This window comes from Petromyzon marinus, assembly GCF_048934315.1.
Source record: "Petromyzon marinus isolate PM22_M1 ecotype Great Lakes invasive population chromosome 85 unlocalized genomic scaffold, UKy_Petmar_22M1.pri1.0 chr85_unloc.2, whole genome shotgun sequence".
In the NCBI taxonomy this organism is placed as follows: Eukaryota; Metazoa; Chordata; class Hyperoartia; order Petromyzontiformes; family Petromyzontidae; genus Petromyzon; species Petromyzon marinus.
This window is the reverse complement of record NW_027422647.1, coordinates 467,578-492,253: the sequence shown is the minus strand read 5'-3', so window position 1 is coordinate 492,253 and position 24,676 is coordinate 467,578. Positions and strand designations below refer to the sequence as shown.

General features: G+C 52.9%; 2 protein-coding genes across 2 annotated transcripts in view; both read left to right on the top strand.

The window, feature by feature from the left end:
* The window catches only part of LOC116937904 (phospholipid phosphatase 3-like), a 50,734-nt gene extending 30,268 nt beyond the window's left edge, over nt 1-20,466 (top strand). Inside the window, exons 4-7 of the mRNA XM_076059267.1 lie at nt 2,097-2,245; nt 5,128-5,185; nt 8,902-9,078; nt 17,075-20,466. Of these exons, the coding sequence (XP_075915382.1) occupies nt 2,097-2,245; nt 5,128-5,185; nt 8,902-9,078; nt 17,075-17,158 (468 nt within the window). The 3' untranslated portion in view covers nt 17,159-20,466. The remainder of the gene's footprint in view (nt 1-2,096; nt 2,246-5,127; nt 5,186-8,901; nt 9,079-17,074) is intronic.
* LOC142908538 (uncharacterized) lies at nt 17,158-24,371 on the top strand. Its single transcript, XM_076059277.1, has 3 exons — nt 17,158-17,190; nt 20,316-23,324; nt 23,489-24,371. Exons 1-3 carry the CDS (start codon nt 17,158-17,160, stop codon nt 23,561-23,563), a joined length of 3,117 nt encoding a protein of 1,038 aa, XP_075915392.1. The 3' UTR covers nt 23,564-24,371.
* The last annotated feature ends 305 nt before the right edge of the window (nt 24,372-24,676 follow it).

Below are 24,676 nucleotides of genomic sequence, written 5' to 3'. Positions count from 1 at the left end.
CCACCACCATCACCACCACCATCACCACCATCACCACCATCACCACCACCACCACCACCACCATCACCACCACCACCACCACCATCACCACCACCACCATCACCACCACCACCACCATCACCACCACCACCACCACCACCATCACCACATTCACCACCACCACCACCACCATCACCACCACCACCATCACCACCACCATCACCACCACCACCACCACAATGACCACCATCACCACCACCATCACCACCACAACCACCACAATGACTACCACCATCACCACCACCACCATCACCACCACCATCACCACCACAACCACCACAATGACTACCACCATCACCACCACCACCACCACCATCACCACCATCACCACCACAATGACTCCCACCACCATCACCACCACCACCACCATCACCACCACCATCACCACCACCACCACCACCATCACCACCACCACAATGACCACCACCATCACCACCACCACCACCACCATCACCACCATCACCACCACCATCATCACCACCACCACCATCACCACCACCACCACCATCACCACCACCATCACCACCACCATCACCACCATCACCACCACCATCACCACCATCACCATCACCACCACCACCACCACAATGACCATCACCACCACCACCACCACCATCACCACCACCACCACAATGACTACCACCACCACCACCACCATCATCACCACCACCACCATCACCACCATCACCACCATCACCACCACCACCACCACCACAATGACCACCACCACCACCATCACCACCACCACCACCACCATCACCACCACCATCACCACCACCACCACCATCACCACCACCATCACCACCACCACCACCATCACCACCACCACCATCACCACCACCATCACCATCACCACCATCACCACCACCATCACCACCACCATCACCACCACAATGACCATCACCACCACCACCATCACCACCACCACCATCACCACCACCACCACCATCACCACCACCATCACCACCACCACCACCATCACCACCACCACAATGACTACCATCACCATCACCACCACCATCACCACCACCACCAGCACCACCACCACCATCACTACCACCATCACCACCACCACCACTACCATCACCACCACCACCACAATGACCACCACCATCACCACCACCACCACCATCACCACCACCATCACCACCACCACCACAATGACTACCACCATCACCACCACCACCATCACCACCACCACTACCACCATCACCACCACCACCACAATGACTACCACCATCACCACCACCATCACCACCACCACCACCACCACCATCACCACCACCATCACCACCACCACCATCACCACCACCACCACCATCACCACCACCATCACCACCATCACCACCACCACCATCACCACCACCACCATCACCACCACCACCATCACCACCACCACCATCACCACCACCACCACCATCACCACCACCATCACCACCACCACAATGACCACCACCACCACCACCATCACCACCACCACCACTACCATCACTACCACCACCACCATCACCACCACCACCATCACCACCACTACCACCATCACCATCATCACCACCATCACCACCATCACCACCACCACCATCACCACCACCACCATCACCACCATCACCACCATCACCACCACCACCACCATCACCACCACCACCATCACCACCACCATCACCACCACCACCACCATCACCACCTTCACCACCACCACCATCACCACCACCACCATCACCACCACCATCACCACCACCACCACCACCACCACAATGACCACCACCACCATCACCACCACCACCACCATCACCACCACCACCACCACCACCACCACCATCACCACCACCACCATCACCACCACCACCACCACCACCACCATCACCACCACCACCATCACCACCACCACCATCACCACCACCATCACCACCACCATCACCACCACCACCATCACCACCATCACCACCACCACCACCATCACCACCACCACAATGACTACCATCACCATCACCACCATCACCACCACCATCACCACCACCACCATCACCACCACCACCATCACCACGTGCTCCCTGCAGGCCTTCACGGACGTGGCTAAGTACTCCATCGGACGCCTGCGTCCGCACTTTCTCCACGTTTGTGGCCTGGCGCCGGGGTTCAACTGCTCAGCCGCAATGTCAGGAGCTGTGGCCTGCACGGGAGAAGCCCACCTCGTCAATGAGGCCAGGTAACACTCACACACACAGTCACTTACACAGACACACACAGTCACATACATACAGTCACACACAGACACACACACACACACACAGACACAGTCACACACAGTCACACACACACATACACTCACACATACAGACACACACACACAGTCACAGACACACACATACACACACACACAGTCACACACACAGACACACACACACACAGACACACACACACTAGACACACACAGACACATACATACATACATACACACACAGACACACATACACAGTCACACATACACACACACACACAGACACACACAGACACAGTCACATACACACACAGACACACATACACACACACATACACAGACACAGTCACATACATACAGACACACACACACACAGTCACACACACACATAGACACACACACACACACAGACACACACACATACAGTCACACATACATACAGTCACATACACACACACAGACACACAGTCACACACACAGACACACACACACACAGACACACACACACACACACAGTCACATACACACATACACTCACACATACAGTCACAGACACACACACACAGACACACACATACACACACACACAGACACACACAGACACACACACACACACAGACACACACACATACAGTCACACATACAGTCACATACACACACACACACAGACACACACACACACACACAGTCACACACAGTCACATACACACACACACAGACACACAGACAGACACACAGACACACATACAGACACACACACACTAGACACATACACACACACAGACACACACAGTCACACACACATACAGTCACAGACACACACACACAGACACACACACACAGTCACACACACAGACACACAGTCACATACACACAGACACACAGACACATACACACACACACACATACACACACACAGTCACACACACATACAGTCACACACACAGACACACAGACACACACACACAGTCACACAGACACACACAGTCACAGACACACACAGACACACACACAGACACACACACACACAGTCACATACATACATACACACTTACATACACACTTACATACACACACACAGACACACACACACACAGACACACACACACACATACACACAGACACACACACACACACACAGTCACACACACATACAGTCACATACACACATACACACACACACACAGACACACACACATACAGTCACATACACACACACACACACAGACACACACACACACACAGACACACACACACACAGTCACAGTCACACACAGTCACATACACACACACACACAGACACACACACATACACAGACACAGTCACATACATACAGACACACACACACACAGTCACACACACACATAGACACACACACACACACAGTCACACACACACAGACACACACACACAGTCACATACACACAGACACACACACAGACACACACACACATACACGGACACAGTCACATACATACAGACACACACAGTCACACACACACATAGACACACACACACATACAGTCACATACACACACACACACACAGTCACATACACACACACACAGACACACACAGTCACACACACAGACACACACACACACACAGACACACACACACACACAGTCACACACACATACAGTCACATACACACACACACACAGACACACACACACATAGACACACACAGACACACACAGACACACACACACACACAGACACACACACACACAGACACACACAGACACACACATACAGTCACATACACATACACACACAGTCACACACACAGACACACAGACATACACACACACAGTCACACACAGTCACATACACACAGACACACAGACACACACACAGTCACACACACAGACACACAGACACACAGTCACACACAGTCACATACACACACTTACACACATACACACAGTCACACACAGTCACATACACACACTTACACACATACACACAGTCACACACAGACACACACACACACATACACACAGACACACACACACAGACACACACACACACAGACACACACAGACACACAGACACACACACAGACACATACAGTGACATACACATACAGACACACAGTCACATACACACACAGTCACATACACACACACACAGTCACATACACACACACACAGACACACACACAGACACACACAGTCACTTACACACACTTACACACATACATACAGTCACAAACACACACTTACATACTTACATACACACACACACAGTCACACACATCCATACACAGACACACACATACACACACAGTCACATACACATACTTACACACACACATACACACACAGACACACACAGACACACAGACATACACACAGTCACACACAGACACACACACAGACACACACACACACTTACACATACACACATACAGACACACACATACACACACACACATACACACACAGACTACACACACACACATACAGACACACACACACAGACACACACACATACACACACACACAGTCACACACACACACTTACTTACACACATACATACAGACACATACTTACTTACATACACACAGTCACATACACACATACACACACAGTCACATACTTACACACACACATACTTACACACACACATACACACATACACACTACACACACACTAGACACACACACACACATACACACACACACAGACACACACACATACAGTCACATACACACTTACACACACATACTTACACACAGACACACACAGACACACACACCCACAGACACACACACAGACACACACCCCAGCTCACCCCCGTGTGACCCCTCTGACCTCTGCGTGACCCCCGTGTGACCTCTGCGTGACCTCTGCGTGACCCAGGAAGTCCTTCTACTCTGGCCACTCATCGTTTGCGATGTACTCAATGCTCTACCTTGCGGTGAGGACGCGTTGCCACGGTTACCACCGCCACAGTTGCCATGGTTACCACCACGGTTGCCACGGTTACCACCGTAGTTACCATCACAGTACTCACCACTCACTCACCCACCCACTCACTCACCCACTCACTCACTCACCCACCCACTCACTCACCCACTCACCCACTCACTCACTCACCCACCCACTCACTCACCCACTCACCCACTCACTCACTCACCCACTCACTCACTCACCCACTCACTCACACACCCACTCACTCACTCACCACTCACTCACTCACCACTCACTCACCACTCACTCACTCACCCACTCACTCACCCACTCACCCACTCACTCACTCACCACTCACTCACCCACCACTCACTCACTCACTCACCACTCACTCACCACTCACTCACTCACCCACTCACTCACTCACCACTCACTCACCCACCACTCACTCACCCACTCACTCACCACTCACTCACTCACTCACCACTCACTCACTCACCACTCACTCACTCACCACTCACTCACTCACCACTCACTCACTCACTCACCACTCACTCACTCACTCACCCACCCACTCACTTACCCACTCACTCACTCACCCACTCACCCACTCACTCACTCACTCACCCACTCACTCACCCACTCACTCACCCACTCACTCACTCACCCAGTCACTCACACACCCACTCACTCACTCACCACTCACTCACCACTCACTCACTCACCCACTCACTCACCCACTCACCCACTCACTCACTCACCACTCACTCACCCACTCACTCACTCACTCACCCACTCACTCACCCACTCACTCACTCACTCACCCAGTCACTCACTCACCCAGTCACTCACTCACCCACTCACTCACTCACCACTCACTCACTCACCACTCACTCACCACTCACTCACTCACCCACTCACTCACCCACTCACCCACTCACTCACTCACCACTCACTCACCCACCACTCACTCACTCACTCACCACTCACTCACCACTCACTCACGCACCCACTCACTCACTCACTCACCACTCACTCACCCACCACTCACTCACCCACTCACTCACCACTCACTCACTCACTCACCACTCACTCACTCACCACTCACTCACTCACCACTCACTCACCACTCACTCACTCACTCACCACTCACTCACTCACCCACCCACTCACTTACCCACTCACTCACTCACCCACTCACCCACTCACTCACTCACTCACCCACTCACTCACCCACTCACTCACTCACCCAGTCACTCACACACCCACTCACTCACTCACCACTCACTCACTCACCACTCACTCACCACTCACTCACTCACCCACTCACTCACCCACTCACCCACTCACTCACTCACCACTCACTCACCCACCACTCACTCACTCACTCACCACTCACTCACCACTCACTCACTCACCCACTCACCCACTCACTCACTCACTCACCCACTCACTCACCCACTCACTCACTCACCCAGTCACTCACTCACCCAGTCACTCACTCACCCACTCACTCACTCACCACTCACTCACTCACCACTCACTCACCACTCACTCACTCACCCACTCACTCACCCACTCACCCACTCACTCACTCACCACTCACTCACCCACCACTCACTCACTCACTCACCACTCACTCACCACTCACTCACTCACCCACTCACTCACTCACCACTCACTCACCCACCACTCACTCACCACTCACTCACTCACTCACCACTCACTCACTCACCACTCACTCACTCACCACTCACTCACCACTCACTCACTCACTCACCACTCACTCACTCACTCACCACTCACTCACCCACTCACTCACTCACTCACCACTCACCCACTCACTCACTCACTCACCCACTCACTCACTCACCCAGTCACTCACACACCCACTCACTCACTCACCACTCACTCACTCACCACTCACTCACCACTCACTCACTCACCCACTCACTCACCCACTCACCCACTCACTCACCACTCACTCACCCACCACTCACTCACTCACCACTCACTCACCACTCACTCACTCACCCACTCACCCACTCACTCACTCACTCACCCACTCACTCACCCACTCACTCACTCACTCACCCAGTCACTCACTCACCCAGTCACTCACTCACCCACTCACTCACTCACCACTCACTCACCACTCACTCACCACTCACTCACTCACCCACTCACTCACCCACTCACCCACTCACTCACTCACCACTCACTCACCCACCACTCACTCACTCACTCACCACTCACTCACCACTCACTCACCCACTCACTCACTCACCACTCACTCACCGACCACTCACTCACCCACTCACTCACCACTCACTCACTCACCACTCACTCACCACTCACTCACTTACTCACCCACTCACTCACTCACTCACCACTCACCCACTCACTCACTCACCACTCACTCACTCACTCACCCACTCACTCACCACTCACCCATTCACTCACTCACCACTCACCCACTCACTCACTCACTCACCACTCACTCACCACTCACTCACCACTCACTCACCCACTCACTCACTCACTCACCACTCACTCACTCACTCACCACTCACTCACCACTCACTCACCACTCACTCACTCACCACTCCTCACCACTCACCACTCCTCACCACCACTCACCACTCACTCACCACTCCTCACCACTCACCACTCCTCACCACCACTCACCACCACTCACTCACCACTCACCACTCACCACTCCTCACCACCACTCACCACCACTCACCACCACTCACTCACCACTCACCACTCACCACTCCTCACCCCTCCTCACCACTCTCCACAGCTGTATCTGGAATCCCGACTCACCACTCACTCCTCACTCCCCACTCACCACTCACCACTCCTCACCCCTCCTCACCACTCCTCACCACTCACTCACTCCTCACCACTCACCGCTCACTCACTCACCCACCCACTCACTCACTCACTCACCCACTCACCCACTCACTCACCACTCACTCACCCACTCACTCACCACTCACCACTCACCCACCCACTCACCACTCACCACTCACTCACTCACTCACCCACTCACTCAATCACCCACTCACTCACCCACTCACCCACTCACTCACCACTCACTCACCACTCACCACTCACTCACCCACTCACTCACTCACCACTCACTCACTCACCACTCACTCACTCACTCACCACCACTCACAACTCTCCACTCCTCACCCCTCGTCACCACTCACCACCACTCACCACCACTCCTCACCACTCACCACCACTCACCACTCACCACTCACTCACCCACTCACTCACTCACCACTCACTCACCCACTCACCCACTCACTCACCACTCACTCACCACTCACCACTCACTCACCCACTCACTCACCACTCACTCACTCACCACTCACTCACCACCACTCACAACTCTCCACTCCTCACCCCTCCTCACCACTCACCACTCACTCACCCACCCACCCACCCACTCACTCACTCACTCACCCACTCACCCACTCACTCACCCACTCACTCACTCACTCACCACTCACTCACTCACCACTCACTCACCACCACTCACTCACCCCTCCTCACCACTCACCACCACTCACCACTCACTCACCCACCCACCCACCCACTCACTCACTCACTCACCCCTCCTCACCACTCTCCACAGCTGTATCTGGAATCACTCCTCACTCCTCACCACTCACTCACTCACTCACCCCTCCTCACCACTCTCCACAGCTGTATCTGGAATCCCGACTGACCTGGCATGGGGCCCGAACTCTCCGTCCACTGCTGCAGTTTGGGAGTGTCCTCCTGGCCTGCTGGGTGGCCCTGTCACGCGTCTCAGACTACATGCACCACTGGAGTGACGTGCTTTGTGGCCTGTTGCAAGGGGCAGCTGTTGCCTGCTTCGTGGTACAGACACTCACTCACTCAGACACTCACTCAGACACTCAGACACTCAGACAGACACTCATTCACTCACTCAATCACTCAGTCACTCACTTAATCACTCAGTCACTCACTCAAACACTCAGTCACTCAGTCACTCAGTCACTCAGACACTCACTCACTCACTCAAACAGTCAGTCACTCATACACTCAGTCAGACACTCAGACACTCACTCAGACACTCACACAGACACTCACACAGACACTCACTCACGTACACACAGACTACATGCACCACTGGAGTGACGTACTTTGTGGCCTGTTGCAAGGGGCAGCTGTTGCCTGCTTCGTGGTACACTCAGACACTCAGTCAGACACTCACTCAGACACTCAGACAGACACTCAGTCAGACACTCAAACACTCAGTCACTCATACACTCACTCAATCACTCAGTCACTCACTCAGTCACTCAGACACTCACTCAGACACTCAGACACTCACTCAGTCACTCAGTCACTCACTCAGTCACTCACTCAGTCAATCACTCAGACACTCACTCACACAGACACTCACTCAGACACTCACTCACGTACACACAGACTACATGCACCACTGGAGTGACGTGCTTTGTGGCCTGTTGCAAGGGGCAGCTGTTGCCTGCTTCGTGGTACACTCAGACACTCAGTCAGACACTCACTCAGACACTCAGACACTCACTCACTCAGACAGACACTCAAACAGTCAGTCACTCACTCACTCAGTCACTCACTCAGTTACTCAGTCACTCACTCACTCAGACAGACACTCAAACACTCAGTCACTCACTCACTCAGTCACTCACTCAGACACTCACTCACTCAGTCACTCACTCAGACACTCACACAGACACTCACTCAGTCACTCAGTCACTCACTCACACAGACACTCACTCACGTACACACAGACTACATGCACCACTGGAGTGACGTGCTTTGTGGCCTGTTGCAAGGGGCAGCTGTTGCCTGCTTCGTGGTACACTCAGACACTCAGTCAGACACTCAGTCAGACACTCACTCAGACACTCAGACACTCACTCACTCAGACAGACACTCACTCACTCAGTCACTCACTCAGTTACTCAGTCACTCACTCACTCAGACAGACACTCAAACACTCAGTCACTCACTCACTCAGTCACTCACTCAGACACTCACTCACTCAGTCACTCACTCAGACACTCACACAGACACTCACTCAGACACTCAGTCACTCACTCACACAGACACTCACTCACGTACACACAGACTACATGCACCACTGGAGTGACGTGCTTTGTGGCCTGTTGCAAGGGGCAGCTGTTGCCTGCTTCGTGGTACACTCAGACACTCAGTCAGACACTCACTCAGACACTCAGACACTCACTCACTCAGACAGACACTCAAACAGTCAGTCACTCACTCACTCAGTCACTCACTCAGTTACTCAGTCACTCACTCACTCAGACAGACACTCAAACACTCAGTCACTCACTCACTCAGTCACTCACTCAGACACTCACTCACTCAGTCACTCACTCAGACACTCACACAGACACTCACTCAGTCACTCAGACACTCAGTCACTCATTCACACAGACACTCACTCACGTACACACAGACTACATGCACCACTGGAGTGACGTGCTTTGTGGCCTGTTGCAAGGGGCAGCTGTTGCCTGCTTCGTGGTACACTCAGACACTCAGTCAGACACTCACTCAGACACTCAGACACTCACTCACTCAGACAGACACTCAAACAGTCAGTCACTCACTCACTCAGTCACTCACTCAGTTACTCAGTCACTCACTCACTCAGACAGACACTCAAACACTCAGTCACTCACTCACTCAGTCACTCACTCAGACACTCACTCACTCAGTCACTCACTCAGACACTCACACAGACACTCACTCAGTCACTCAGACACTCAGTCACTCACTCACACAGACACTCACTCACGTACACACAGACTACATGCACCACTGGAGTGACGTGCTTTGTGGCCTGTTGCAAGGGGCAGCTGTTGCCTGCTTCGTGGTACACTCAGACACTCAGTCAGACACTCACTCAGACACTCAGACAGACACTCAGTCAGACACTCAAACACTCAGTCACTCATACACTCACTCAATCACTCACTCACTCACTCAGACACTCAGTCACTCAGACACTCACTCAGACACTCACTCAGTCACTCACTCAGACAGACACTCACTCAGACACTCACACAGACACTCACTCAGTCACTCAGACACTCACTCACGTACACACAGACTACATGCACCACTGGAGTGACGTGCTTTGTGGCCTGTTGCAAGGGGCAGCTGTTGCCTGCTTCGTGGTACACTCAGACACTCACTCAGACACTCAGTCACTCACTCAGACACTCACTCAGACACTCACTCAGTCACTCACTCAGACACTCACTCAGACAGACACTCACTCATGTACACACAGACTACATGCACCACTGGAGTGACGTGCTTTGTGGCCTGTTGCAAGGGGCAGCTGTTGCCTGCTTCGTGGTACACTCAGACACTCAGTCAGACACTCACTCAGACACTCAGACAGACACTCACTCAGACAGACACTCAAACACTCAGTCACTCACTCACTCAGTCACTCACTCAGTTACTCAGTCACTCACTCACTCAGACAGACACTCAAACACTCAGTCACTCACTCAGTCACTCACTCAGACACTCACTCACTCAGTCACTCACTCAGACACTCACACAGACACTCACTCAGTCACTCAGACACTCACTCACGTACACACAGACTACATGCACCACTGGAGTGACGTGCTTTGTGGCCTGTTGCAAGGGGCAGCTGTTGCCTGCTTCGTGGTACACTCAGACACTCACTCAGACACTCACTCAGACACTCAGACACTCAGACAGACACTCACTCAGACACTCAAACACTCAGTCACTCACTCAGTCACTCAGTCACTCAGTCACTCACTCAGTCACTCACTCACACAGACACTCACTCACGTACACACAGACTACATGCACCACTGGAGTGACGTGCTTTGTGGCCTGTTGCAAGGGGCAGCTGTTGCCTGCTTCGTGGTACAGACACTCAGTCAGACACTCAGACACTCAGTCAGACACTCACTCAGACACTCAGTCACTCACTCAGTCACTCAGTCACTCAGTCACTCACTCAGACACTCAGACACTCACTCAGTCACTCAGTCACTCACTCAGTCACTCAGTCACTCAGTCACTCACTCAGACACTCAGACACTCACTCAGTCACTCACTCAGACACTCACTCACACAGACACTCACTCACGTACACACAGACTACATGCACCACTGGAGTGACGTGCTTTGTGGCCTGTTGCAAGGGGCAGCTGTTGCCTGCTTCGTGGTACAGACACTCACTCACTCAGACACTCACTCAGACACTCACTCAGACACTCAAACACTCAGTCACTCACTCAGTCACTCAGTCACTCACTCAGACACTCAGACACTCAATCAGTCACTCATACACTCACTCAGTCACTCAGTCACTCACTCAAACACTCAGACACTCACTCACTCACACAGACACTCACACAGACACTCACTCACGTACACACAGACTACATGCACCACTGGAGTGACGTGCTTTGTGGCCTGTTGCAAGGGGCAGCTGTTGCCTGCTTCGTGGTACACTCAGACACTCAGTCAGACACTCACTCAGACACTCAGACACTCAGACAGACACTCATTCACTCACTCAATCACTCAGTCACTCACTCAAACACTCAGTCACTCAGTCACTCACTCACTCAGACACTCACTCACTCACTCAAACAGTCAGTCACTCATACACTCAGTCAGACACTCAGACACTCACTCAGACACTCACACAGACACTCACACAGACACTCACTCACGTACACACAGACTACATGCACCACTGGAGTGACGTGCTTTGTGGCCTGTTGCAAGGGGCAGCTGTTGCCTGCTTCGTGGTACACTCAGACACTCAGTCAGACACTCACTCAGACACTCAGACACTCAGACAGACACTCATTCACTCACTCAATCACTCAGTCACTCACTCAATCACTCAGTCACTCACTCAAACACTCAGTCACTCAGTCACTCAGTCACTCAGACACTCACTCACTCACTCAAACAGTCAGTCACTCATACACTCAGTCAGACACTCAGACACTCACTCAGACACTCAGACACTCAGACAGACACTCAAACACTCAGTCACTCATTCACTCACTCAATCACTCAGTCAGACACTCACTCAGTCACTCAGTCACTCACTCAGACACTCAGACACTCACTCAGTCACTCAGTCACTCACTCAGTCACTCACTCAGTCACTCACTCAGACACTCACTCACACAGACACTCACTCAGACACTCACTCACGTACACACAGACTACATGCACCACTGGAGTGACGTGCTTTGTGGCCTGTTGCAAGGGGCAGCTGTTGCCTGCTTCGTGGTACAGACACTCACTCACTCAGACACTCACTCAGACACTCACTCAGACACTCAGACACTCAGACAGACACTCAAACACTCAGTCACTCATTCACTCACTCAATCACTCAGTCACTCACTCAGTCACTCAGTCACTCAGTCACTCACTCAGACACTCAGACACTCACTCAGTCACTCAGTCACTCACTCAGACACTCAGACACTCACTCAGACACTCACTCAGACACTCACTCAGACACTCACTCAGACACTCAGACACTCACTCACTCACTCAGACACTCACTCAGTCACTCACTCAGACACTCACACAGTCACTCACTCAGTCACTCACTCAGTCAGACACTCACTCAGACACTCACTCAGACACTCACACAGTCACTCACTCAGTCACTCAGACACTCAGTCACTCAGACAGACACTCAGTCACTCAGACAGACACTCACTCAGTCACTCAGACACTCACTCAGTCACTCACTCAGACACTCAGTCACTCAGACAGACACTCACTCAGACACTCAGACACTCACTCACTCAGACATTCACTCAGTCACTCACTCAGACACTCACTCAGTCACTCACTCAGTCACTCAGACACTCAGACACTCACTCAGACACTCACTCACACAGACACTCACTCACTCAGACACTCACACAGACACTCACTCAGACACTCACTCAGACACTCAGACACTCACTCACTCACTCAGACACTCACTCAGACACTCAGTCAGACACTCACTCACTCAGTCACTCACTCAGACACTCCCTCACTCAGACACTCACTCAGACACTCACTCAGACACTCACTCAGACACTCAGACACTCACTCACTCAGACACTCACTCAGACACTCACTCACTCAGACACTCACTCAGACACTCACTCAGACACTCACTCAGACACTCAGACACTCACTCACTCACTCAGACACTCACTCAGACACTCACTCAGTCACTCACTCAGACACTCACTCAGACACTCAGACACTCACTCAGACACTCACTCAGACACTCAGACACTCACTCAGACACTCGGACACTCACTCACACATTCAATCACTCAGACACTCACTCAGACACTCACTCACTCAGACACTCACTCAGACACTCACTCAGACACTCACTCAGACACTCACTCACTCAGACACTCAGTCACTCAGTCACTCACTCAGACACTCACTCAGACACTCAGACACTCACTCAGACACTCACTCAGACACTCAGACACTCACTCAGACACTCACTCGCTCAGAAACTCGCTCAGACACTCACTCATACACTCACTCAGACACTCACTCAGACACTCAGACACTCACTCAGACACTCAGTCACTCACTCAGACACTCACTCACACACTCACTCAGACACTCACTCAGTCACTCACTCAGACACTCACTCACTCAGACACTCACTCAGACACTCACTCAGACATTCACTCAGACAATCACTCACTCACTCAGACAATCACTCCCTCAGACACTCACTCACTCAGACTCACTCACTCAGACTCACTCACACTCACTCACTCAGACACTCACTCACTCAGACACTCACTCACTCAGACACTCACTCAGACACTCACTCACTCAGACACTCACTCACTCACTCAGACACTCACTCACTCACTCAGACACTCACTCATACACTCAGTCAGACACTCACTCACTCAGTCACTCACTCAGACACTCACTCACTCAGACACTCACTCACTCAGACACTCACTCAGACACTCAGACACTCTCTCACCGTGTCTCTCTCTCCCCGTGTCTCTCTCTCCCCGTGTCTCTCTCCCCGTCTCTCTCTCCCCGTGTTTCTCTCTCCGTGTCTCTCTCTCCGTGTCTCTCTCTCCCCGTGTCTCTCTCTCCCCGTGTCTCTCTCTCCCCGTGTATCTCTCCCCGTCTCTCTCTCCCCGTGTCTCTCTCTCCGTGTCTCTCTCTCCCCGTGTCTCTCTCTCCCCGTGTCTCTCTGCCCCCGTGTCTCTCTCTCCCCGTGTCTCTCTCTCCCCGTGTCTCTCCCCGTGTCTCTCCCCGTGTCTCTCTCTCCCCGTGTCTCTCTCTCTCCCCGTGTCTCTCTCTCTCCCCGTGTCTCTCTCTCTCCCCGTGTCTCTCTCTCTCCCCGTGTCTCTCTCTCCCCGTGTCTCTCTCTCTTTCCGTGTCTCTCTCTCCGTGTCTCTCTCCCCGTATCTGTCTCTCCCCGTCGCTCTCTCTCTCCCCGTGTCTCTCTCTCCCCGTGTCTCTCTCTCCCCGTGTCTCTCTCTCCCCGTGTCTCTCTCTCCCCGTGTCTCTCTCTCCCCGTGTCTCTCTCCCCGTGTCTCTCTCTCCCCGTGTCTCTCTCTCCCCGTGTCTCTCTCTCCCCGTGTCTCCCTCTCCCCGTGTCTCTCCCCGTGTCTCTCTCCCCGTGTCTCTCTCTCCCCGTGTGTCTCTCTCCCCGTGCCTCTCTCTCCCCGTGTCTCTCTCTCCGTGTCTCTCTCCCCGTGTCTCTCTCCCCGTATCTGTCTCTCCCCGTCGCTCTCTCTCTCCCCGTGTCTGTCTCTCTCCCCGTGTCTCTCTCCCCGTGTCTCTCTCCCCGTGTCTCTCTCCCCGTCTCTCTCCCCCCGTCTCTGTCTCTCCCCGTGTCTCTCTCTCCCCACGTCTCTCCCCGTGTCTCTCTCTCTCTCCGCGTGTCTCTTTCTCTCTCCCCGTGTCTCTCTCTCTCCCCGTGTCTCTCTCTCTCTCTCCCCGTGTCTTTCTCTCTCCCCGTGTCTCTCTCCCCGTGTCTCTCTCTCTCCCCGTGTCTCTCTCTCTCCCCGTGTCTCTCTCTCCCCGTGTCTCTCTCTCTCCCCGTGTCTCTCTCTCTCCCCGTGTCTCTCTCTCCCCGTGTCTCTCTCTCTCCCCGTGTCTCTCTCTCCCCGTGTCTCTCTCTCTCCCCGTGTGTCTCTCACCCCGTGTGTCTCTCACCGTGTCTCTCTCTCCCCGTGTCTCTCTCTCCCCGTGTCTCTCTCCCCGTGTCTCTCTCCCCGTGTCTCTCTCACCCCGTGTGTCTCTCTCACCGTGTCTCTCTCTCCCCGTGTCTCTCTCTCCCCGTGTCTCTCTCCCCGTGTCTCTCTCCCCGTGTCTCTCTCCCCCCGTCTCTGTCTCTCCCCGTGTCTCTCTCTCCCCGTGTCTCTCCCCGTGTCTCTCTCTCCCCGTGTCTCTCTCTCTCCCCGTGTCTCTCCCCATGTCTCTCTCTCTCCCCGTGTCTCTCTCTCCCCGTGTCTTTCTCCCCGTGTCTCTCTCTCCCCGTGTCTCTCTCACTCCCCGTGTCTCTCTGTCCCCGTGTCTCTCTCTCCCCGTGTCTCTCTCTCCCCCCGTCTCTGTCTCTCCCCGTGTCTCTCTCTCCCCGTGTCTCTCCCCGTGTCTCTCTGTCCCCGTGTCTCTCTCTGTCCCCGTGTCTCTCCCCGTGTCTCTCTCTCCCCGTGTCTCTCTCTCCCCGTGTCTCTCTCTCTCACCGTGTCTCTCTCTCTCCCCGTGTCTCTCTCTCCCCGTGTCTCTCTCCCCGTGTCTCTCTCTGTCCCAGGCCTTCTGTCTGTCTGATCTCTTCAAGAAGAGGAGGCCGCGCGGTGGACCAAAGCACCTGCCTGCAGACTCGCTCCGCCCCTGATGAGTCGGAGGAGGAGAAAACACCGACCCCGCGCACAGCACTAGTGACATCACCTTCTGTCTGTTTCACACACACACACCTGTACACACACACACCTGTACACACACACACACCTGTACAGACACCTGTACACACACACACACCTATACACACCTATACGAACACAAACCTATACACACATCTGTACACACACACACCTGTACACACACCTGTACACACACACACCTATACACACACCTGTACACACACACACCTGTACACACACCTGTACACACACCTACACACACACACCTGTACACACACCTGTACACACACCTGTACACACACACACCTATACACACACCTGTACACACACACCTGTACACACACCTGTACACACACCTACACACACACACCTGTACACACACCTGTACACACACACACCTATACACACACACCTGTACACACACACCTGTACACACACACACACCTGTACACACACACACACCTGTACACACCTGTACACACACTTATACACACACCTGTACACACACACCTATACACACACACCTATACACACACACCTATACACACATATACACACCCCTGTACACACCTGTACACACACACACCTATACAACAACAACCGCCATTCGCCACTAAGTGGCGGTGACGTCACCACGACGCTTGTGCCAGGCTATGTGCACCCTGAGGCCACGTGAAGTGTCGAACGCCCGCTGGCAGGAGGTCACTGGGCAGACCCAGCAGGTGCCACGGGTCGACTGACTGAGATGACTGGCTGATGCACCACCTGTGCCCCCTACTGTGCCAACCTGCTGTGCTTTAGCCACCCGGCGCTCCGCTCGTTGTTGTGAGCGTCGCTCCTCCGCCCTCCGTTGTTGTTGGAGGGCGACTACCTCCAACTGCCCAGTAGCATCCTTCACGAGCCTCCTCCACAGAGGCCGATCTTGACACCGCTGGTACCGGTCATCGGCAAGTCCACTCAGCTCCACGTCCTCCTGTACCACATCACTCCATCTCTTCTCTAGCCCGTGCCGCGCCCGCTTAGCCCCCTCGATCCGGCCAAACAAAAGCTGTTTCGGCATGCGGTGGCTGGGCATGCGGGCTACATGCCCCAGCCATCGCAGCCTTGCCCGCCGGAGGAGCTCACCGATGGGACCTTGCCCAGATCTTTCAAGGATTTTTGAGCTCCTCACACAATCCAGCCTGGTTAAACCCAGGATGGATCGTAGGCAGACCAGCCTAAATGTTTCCAACCGGCGAAGATGCTCCATTAAGGGGGTCCACGTTTCGCAAGCGTAGAGAAGGGAGGGAATGACCGTGGCCGAGAAGACCTGAAGCTTAGTGCGGAGTGACAGACCAGGTAGCTTCCACACAGCGTTACGCAACCGATGAAAAGATATTGCCGCTCGACTGATTCGGAGTGAGATCTCTGCTGTTAAACTGGAGCCGGTCATAAGCACACTGCCCAGGTATGGGAAACTCTCCACTCTCTCCACAACTGCCCCATCACCGATTGGGAGTTGTGGGGGTGGAGCGTCCGATGGTATAAAATACCCAAGCAGGTGCTTAGTTTTGGTGGGGCTGATGGTAAGGCCCCATCTCTTAGTGGCACGCTCCAGTCTCAGCAGCAGCGTCTCCAACTCTTCTGAATGAGCAGCTATTACCAAATCATCGGCATACATAACGTGGTTGAGCAATAGAGAGCCATCCCTTAACCGCACCCGGGCATCGATCAGCCTCCCATTATATCTGTACCAAATGGAGATTCCCCCGGTACAGCTATTGAAGGCTTCATGAACTACGTGGTCAAAATAGATGTTAAATAATGTGGGAACCAGAGGACATCCCTGTCGCACCCCAAGGTGTACAGGGAATGGCTCCGACTCCCGGCCACGTAGTTTTACCCGGGCCCGCTCACCGTCATGAAGGTCCTTAATGATCGTGAGCAGAGGGTCAGGGACTCCAAAAGCACGAAGAACAACCCAGAGCCCAGGCCTACTGATGGTATCATAGGCCTTGACCAGGTCAATAAAGCAGAGATGTAGGTCTTGTTGGAATTCCCTACACCTCTGCTGTAGCAGACGGACAGAAAATATGGCATCTGTGCAGGACCGCCCTTTCCTGAAACCGCATTGGGGCTCCGCAAGCCTCTCCTCAGCGTGCCTGGCAAGGCGATGTTGAATAATCCTTGCCAGGACCTTTCCCAGCACACTGAGGAGTGAGATGCCCCTGTAGTTGTTACAGTCTGTGCGGTCCCCCTTCTTAAAGAGGGGGACCACCAGGGCATCCTTCCAATCCTGCGGAACCCGTCCACTGGTCCAGACTGTTGTTATGATGTCATGTAGGGCAGTCTGTGCACAAACGCCACCCTCCCTCAGAGGGCAGATCAGCTCCACGGTAGGTCCTGGTGTCAAGGACATGGGCTCGCACCCGCTGGTCCGTCACTATGTAGTCCAGCAGATGTTCTTGCTTGGACCCGGCATGCATCCATGATGTTGTGTGGATGCGCTGATGCCGGAACAGCGTGTTGGTAATTACCAGCCCATGGGCTGCACAAAAATCTAGCAGCCTCCTACCGTTATTGAGCTGATCTGGCCCATGCCCTCCAATCACTCCAGACCAGGTGCCAGTATCATGACCAACTCGGGCATTGAAGTCACCCAACATGATGACTCTATCCCGAGGGGCCACTTTAGCCAGCACCTGTGACAGGAGGTCATAGAAGGCATCTGACTCATCGGCTTTGCCTGCATCCCTCCACGCATGTTCGTCTTCGGTGGGGGCATAAGTAACCACGACCACCACTCCTCGCCTCCGGTTGATGGGAAGGCGAGCCCAAAATAGCCTGGGGCTTACAGCTTCCCACACCTCACCGCCACACTCCCACGCCCCCTTCATTCTTTTGTTCAAAAGAAGAGCCACACACCCCGTTGTTTGGCAGTCTGCTGCCCCGAGTAGAGGACTGTCCACCCCTCATGGTGGCAGGAGCCAGAGCCGGTCCACCGGACCTCCTGAATACCGCAGAGATCCAGGCGGTACCGGTCCAGCTCCCGACAGAGGAGTGGGCAGCCTCTCCTCCGCAGTGAGCGTTCGAACATTCCACGTGGCCACCCGTAGTGGCTTTTCGTTGTTTCTGGAGGAGCCCCGAGGGTAGAGATTCAATCTCCTGGCTCCGCCAATTGGGGTTTGGCCAGGAGACGTCATAGACGCCTGTACACACACACCTGTACACACACCTGTACACAAACAGTGTACACACACACCTGTACACACACACCTGTACACACACACCTGTACACATACACCTGTACACACCTGTACACACACACCTGTACACACACACACACACCTGTACACACACACCTGTACACACACCTGTACACACACACCTGTACACATACACCTGTACACACACCTTTACACACACCTGTACACACACCTGTACACACCTGTACACACACCTGCACACACACACCTGTACACACACACACCTGTACACACACCTGTACACACACAGTGTACACACACACCTGTACACACCTGTACACAAACAGTGTACACACACACCTGTACACACACACACCTGTACACACACACCTGTACACACACCTGTACACAAACACACCTGTACACACACACCTGTACACACACACCTTTACACACACACCTGTACACACACCTGTACACAAACAGTGTACACACACACCTGTACACACACACCTGTACACATACACCTGTACACACCTGTACACACACACCTGTACACACACACACCTGTACACACACACCTGTACACATACACCTGTACACACACCTTTACACACACCTTTACACACACCTGTACACACACCTGTACACACACACACCTGTACACACACACCTGTACACACACACCTGTACACACACCTTTACACACACCTTTACACACACCTGTACACACACCTGTACACACACACACCTGTACACACACACCTGTACACATACACCTGTACACACACCTGTACATACCTGTACACACACACCTGCACACACACACCTGTACACACACACACCTGTACACACACCTTTACACACACACCTGTACACACACCTGTACACAAACACACCTTTACACACACACCTGTACACACACCTTTACACACACACCTGTACACACACCTTTACACACACCTGTACACACACAGTGTACACACACCTGTACACACACCTGTACACAAACACACCTGTACACACACACACCTGCACACACACCTGTACACACACCTTTACACACACCTGTACACACACAGTGTACACACACCTGTACACACACCTGTACACACACAGTGTACACACACACCTGTACACACACACCTGTACACACACACCTGTACACACACAGTGTACACACACCTGTACACACACACACCTGTACACAGTGTACACACACAGTGTACACACACCTGTACACACACACACCTGTACACAGTGTACACACACCTGTACACAGTGTACACACACCTGCACACACACCTGTACACACGTACACACACACCTGTACACACACCTGTACACACACACCTGTACACACACCTGTACACAAACAGTGTACACACACACCTGTACACACACACACCTGTACACACACACACCTGTACACACACACACCTGTACACACACCTGTACACACACACACCTGCACACACACACCTGTACACACCTTTACACACACACCTGTACACACACACCTGTACACACACACACCTGTACACACATACACCTATACACACCTGTACACACACACCTGTACACACACACCTGTACACACACACCTGTACACACACCTGTACACACACACCTGTACACACACACCTGTACACACACAGTGTACACACACAGTGTACACACACCTTTACACACACACACCTGTACACACACACCTGTACACAGTGTACACACACCTGTACACACACCTGTACACACGTACACACACACCTGTACACACACACACACACCTGTACACACACAGTGTACACACCTACCTGTACACACACCTACCTGTACACACACACCTGTACACACACAGTGTACACACACAGTGTACACACACCTTTACACACACCTGTACACACACAGTGTACACACACCTGTACACACACCTGTACACACACAGTGTACACACACACCTGTACACACACACCTGTACACACACACCTGTACACACACAGTGTACACACACCTGTACACACACACACCTGTACACAGTGTACACACACCTGCACACACACCTGTACACACACCTGTACACACACACCTGTACACACACCTGTACACACACACCTGTACACACACACCTGTACACACACAGTGTACACACACAGTGTACACACACCTTTACACACACACACCTGTACACACACACCTGTACACAGTGTACACACACCTGTACACACACCTGTACACACGTACACACACACCTGTACACACACACACACACCTGTACACACACAGTGTACACACCTACCTGTACACACACCTACCTGTACACACACACCTGTACACACACAGTGTACACACACAGTGTACACACACCTTTACACACACCTGTACACACACAGTGTACACACACCTGTACACACACCTGTACACACACAGTGTACACACACACCTGTACACACACACCTGTACACACACACCTGTACACACACAGTGTACACACACCTGTACACACACACACCTGTACACAGTGTACACACACCTGCACACACACCTGTACACACACCTGTACACACACACCTGTACACACACCTGTACACACACACACACACCTGTACACACACACCTGTACACACACACCTGTACACAAACAGTGTACACACACACCTGTACACACACACCTGTACACACACACCTGTACACACACCTGTACACACACCTGTACACACACACCTGTACACACACACCTGTACACACACCTTTACACACACACACCTGCACACACACACCTGTACACACACCTTTACACACACACCTGTACACACACACCTGTACACACACACCTGTACACACACAGTGTACACACACAGTGTACACACACCTTTACACACACACACACCTGTACACACACACCTGTACACAGTGTACACACACCTGTACACACACCTGTACACCTGTACACACACACCTGTACACACACACCTGTACACACACAGTGTACACACCTACCTGTACACACACCTACCTGTACACACACCTGTACACACACCTGTACACACACACACCTGTACACACACACCTGTACACACACCTGTACACAAACAGTGTACACACACACCTGTACACACACACCTGTACACACACCTTTGGCAGGAGTTGGTGTTCGAGACGAGGCTGATCATTCGTTATTTCTGTCCGTCAACATGACAATGCGATAGATTTAGCAGTTTTAGTCACAACGCCTTCGTTGTGATGGTGGTGGTGGTGGTTGTGGTGGTGCTGGTGGTGATGGTGATGATTGTGGTGGTGATGGTGATGATTGTGGTGGTGGTGGTGATGTTTATAGAGTAGCAGTAGTAGCCCCCTGTCTCTCTCTCCCCGTGTGTGTCTCGCCCCGTGTCTATCTCTCGCCCCGTGTCTATCTCTCTCCCCGTGTCTATCTCTCTCCCCGTGTCTATCTCTCTCCCCGTGTCTCTCTCTCCCCGTGTCTCTCCCAGTGTCTCTCTCTCCCCGTGTCTCTCTCTCCCCGTGTCTCTCTCTCTCCCCGTGTCTCTCTCTCTCCCCGTGTCTCTCTCTCTCCCCGTGTCTCTCTCTCCCCGTGTCTCTCTCTCCCCGTGTCTCTCTCTCCCCGTGTCTCTCTCTCCCCGTGTCTCTCTCTCCCCGTGTCTCTCTCTCCCCGTGTCTCTCTCTCCCCGTGTCTCTCTCTCCCCGTGTCTCTCTCTCTCCCCGTGTCTCTCTCTCCCCGTGTCTCTCTCTCCCCGTGTCTCTCTCTCTCTCCCCGTGTCTCTCTCTCTCCCCGTGTCTCTCTCTCTCTCCCCGTGTCTCTCTCTCTCCCCGTGTCTCTCTCTCCCCGTGTCTCTCTCTCTCCCCGTGTCTCTCTGTGTAGATTTTGGTACTAATCTGGTGATGTTTGGCTATGGTCTGCAGCTGTTTGGTAATCTAAGAAGGTTATTTAATGATCATGGTGGTGGTGGTGGATTTTGTATTCCAAATAATAAACCAATAATCAACTGGGTCTATGAGTCTCTATGAGTCTATTTAAGTCTATGGGTCTCTGTGAGTCTATGAATGTCTATGGGCCTCTATGAGTCTATGGATGTCTATGGGTCTCTATGAGTCTATGAATATCTATGGGTCTCTGTGAGTCTATGGAGGTCTATGGGTCTCTATGAGTCTATGGAGGTCTATGGGTCTCTATGAGTCTATGGATGTCTATGGGTCTCTATGAGTCTATGGGTGTCTATGGGTCTCTGTGAGTCTATGGATGTCTATGGGTCTCTATGAGTCTATGGGTCTCTGTGAGTCTATGGATGTCTATGG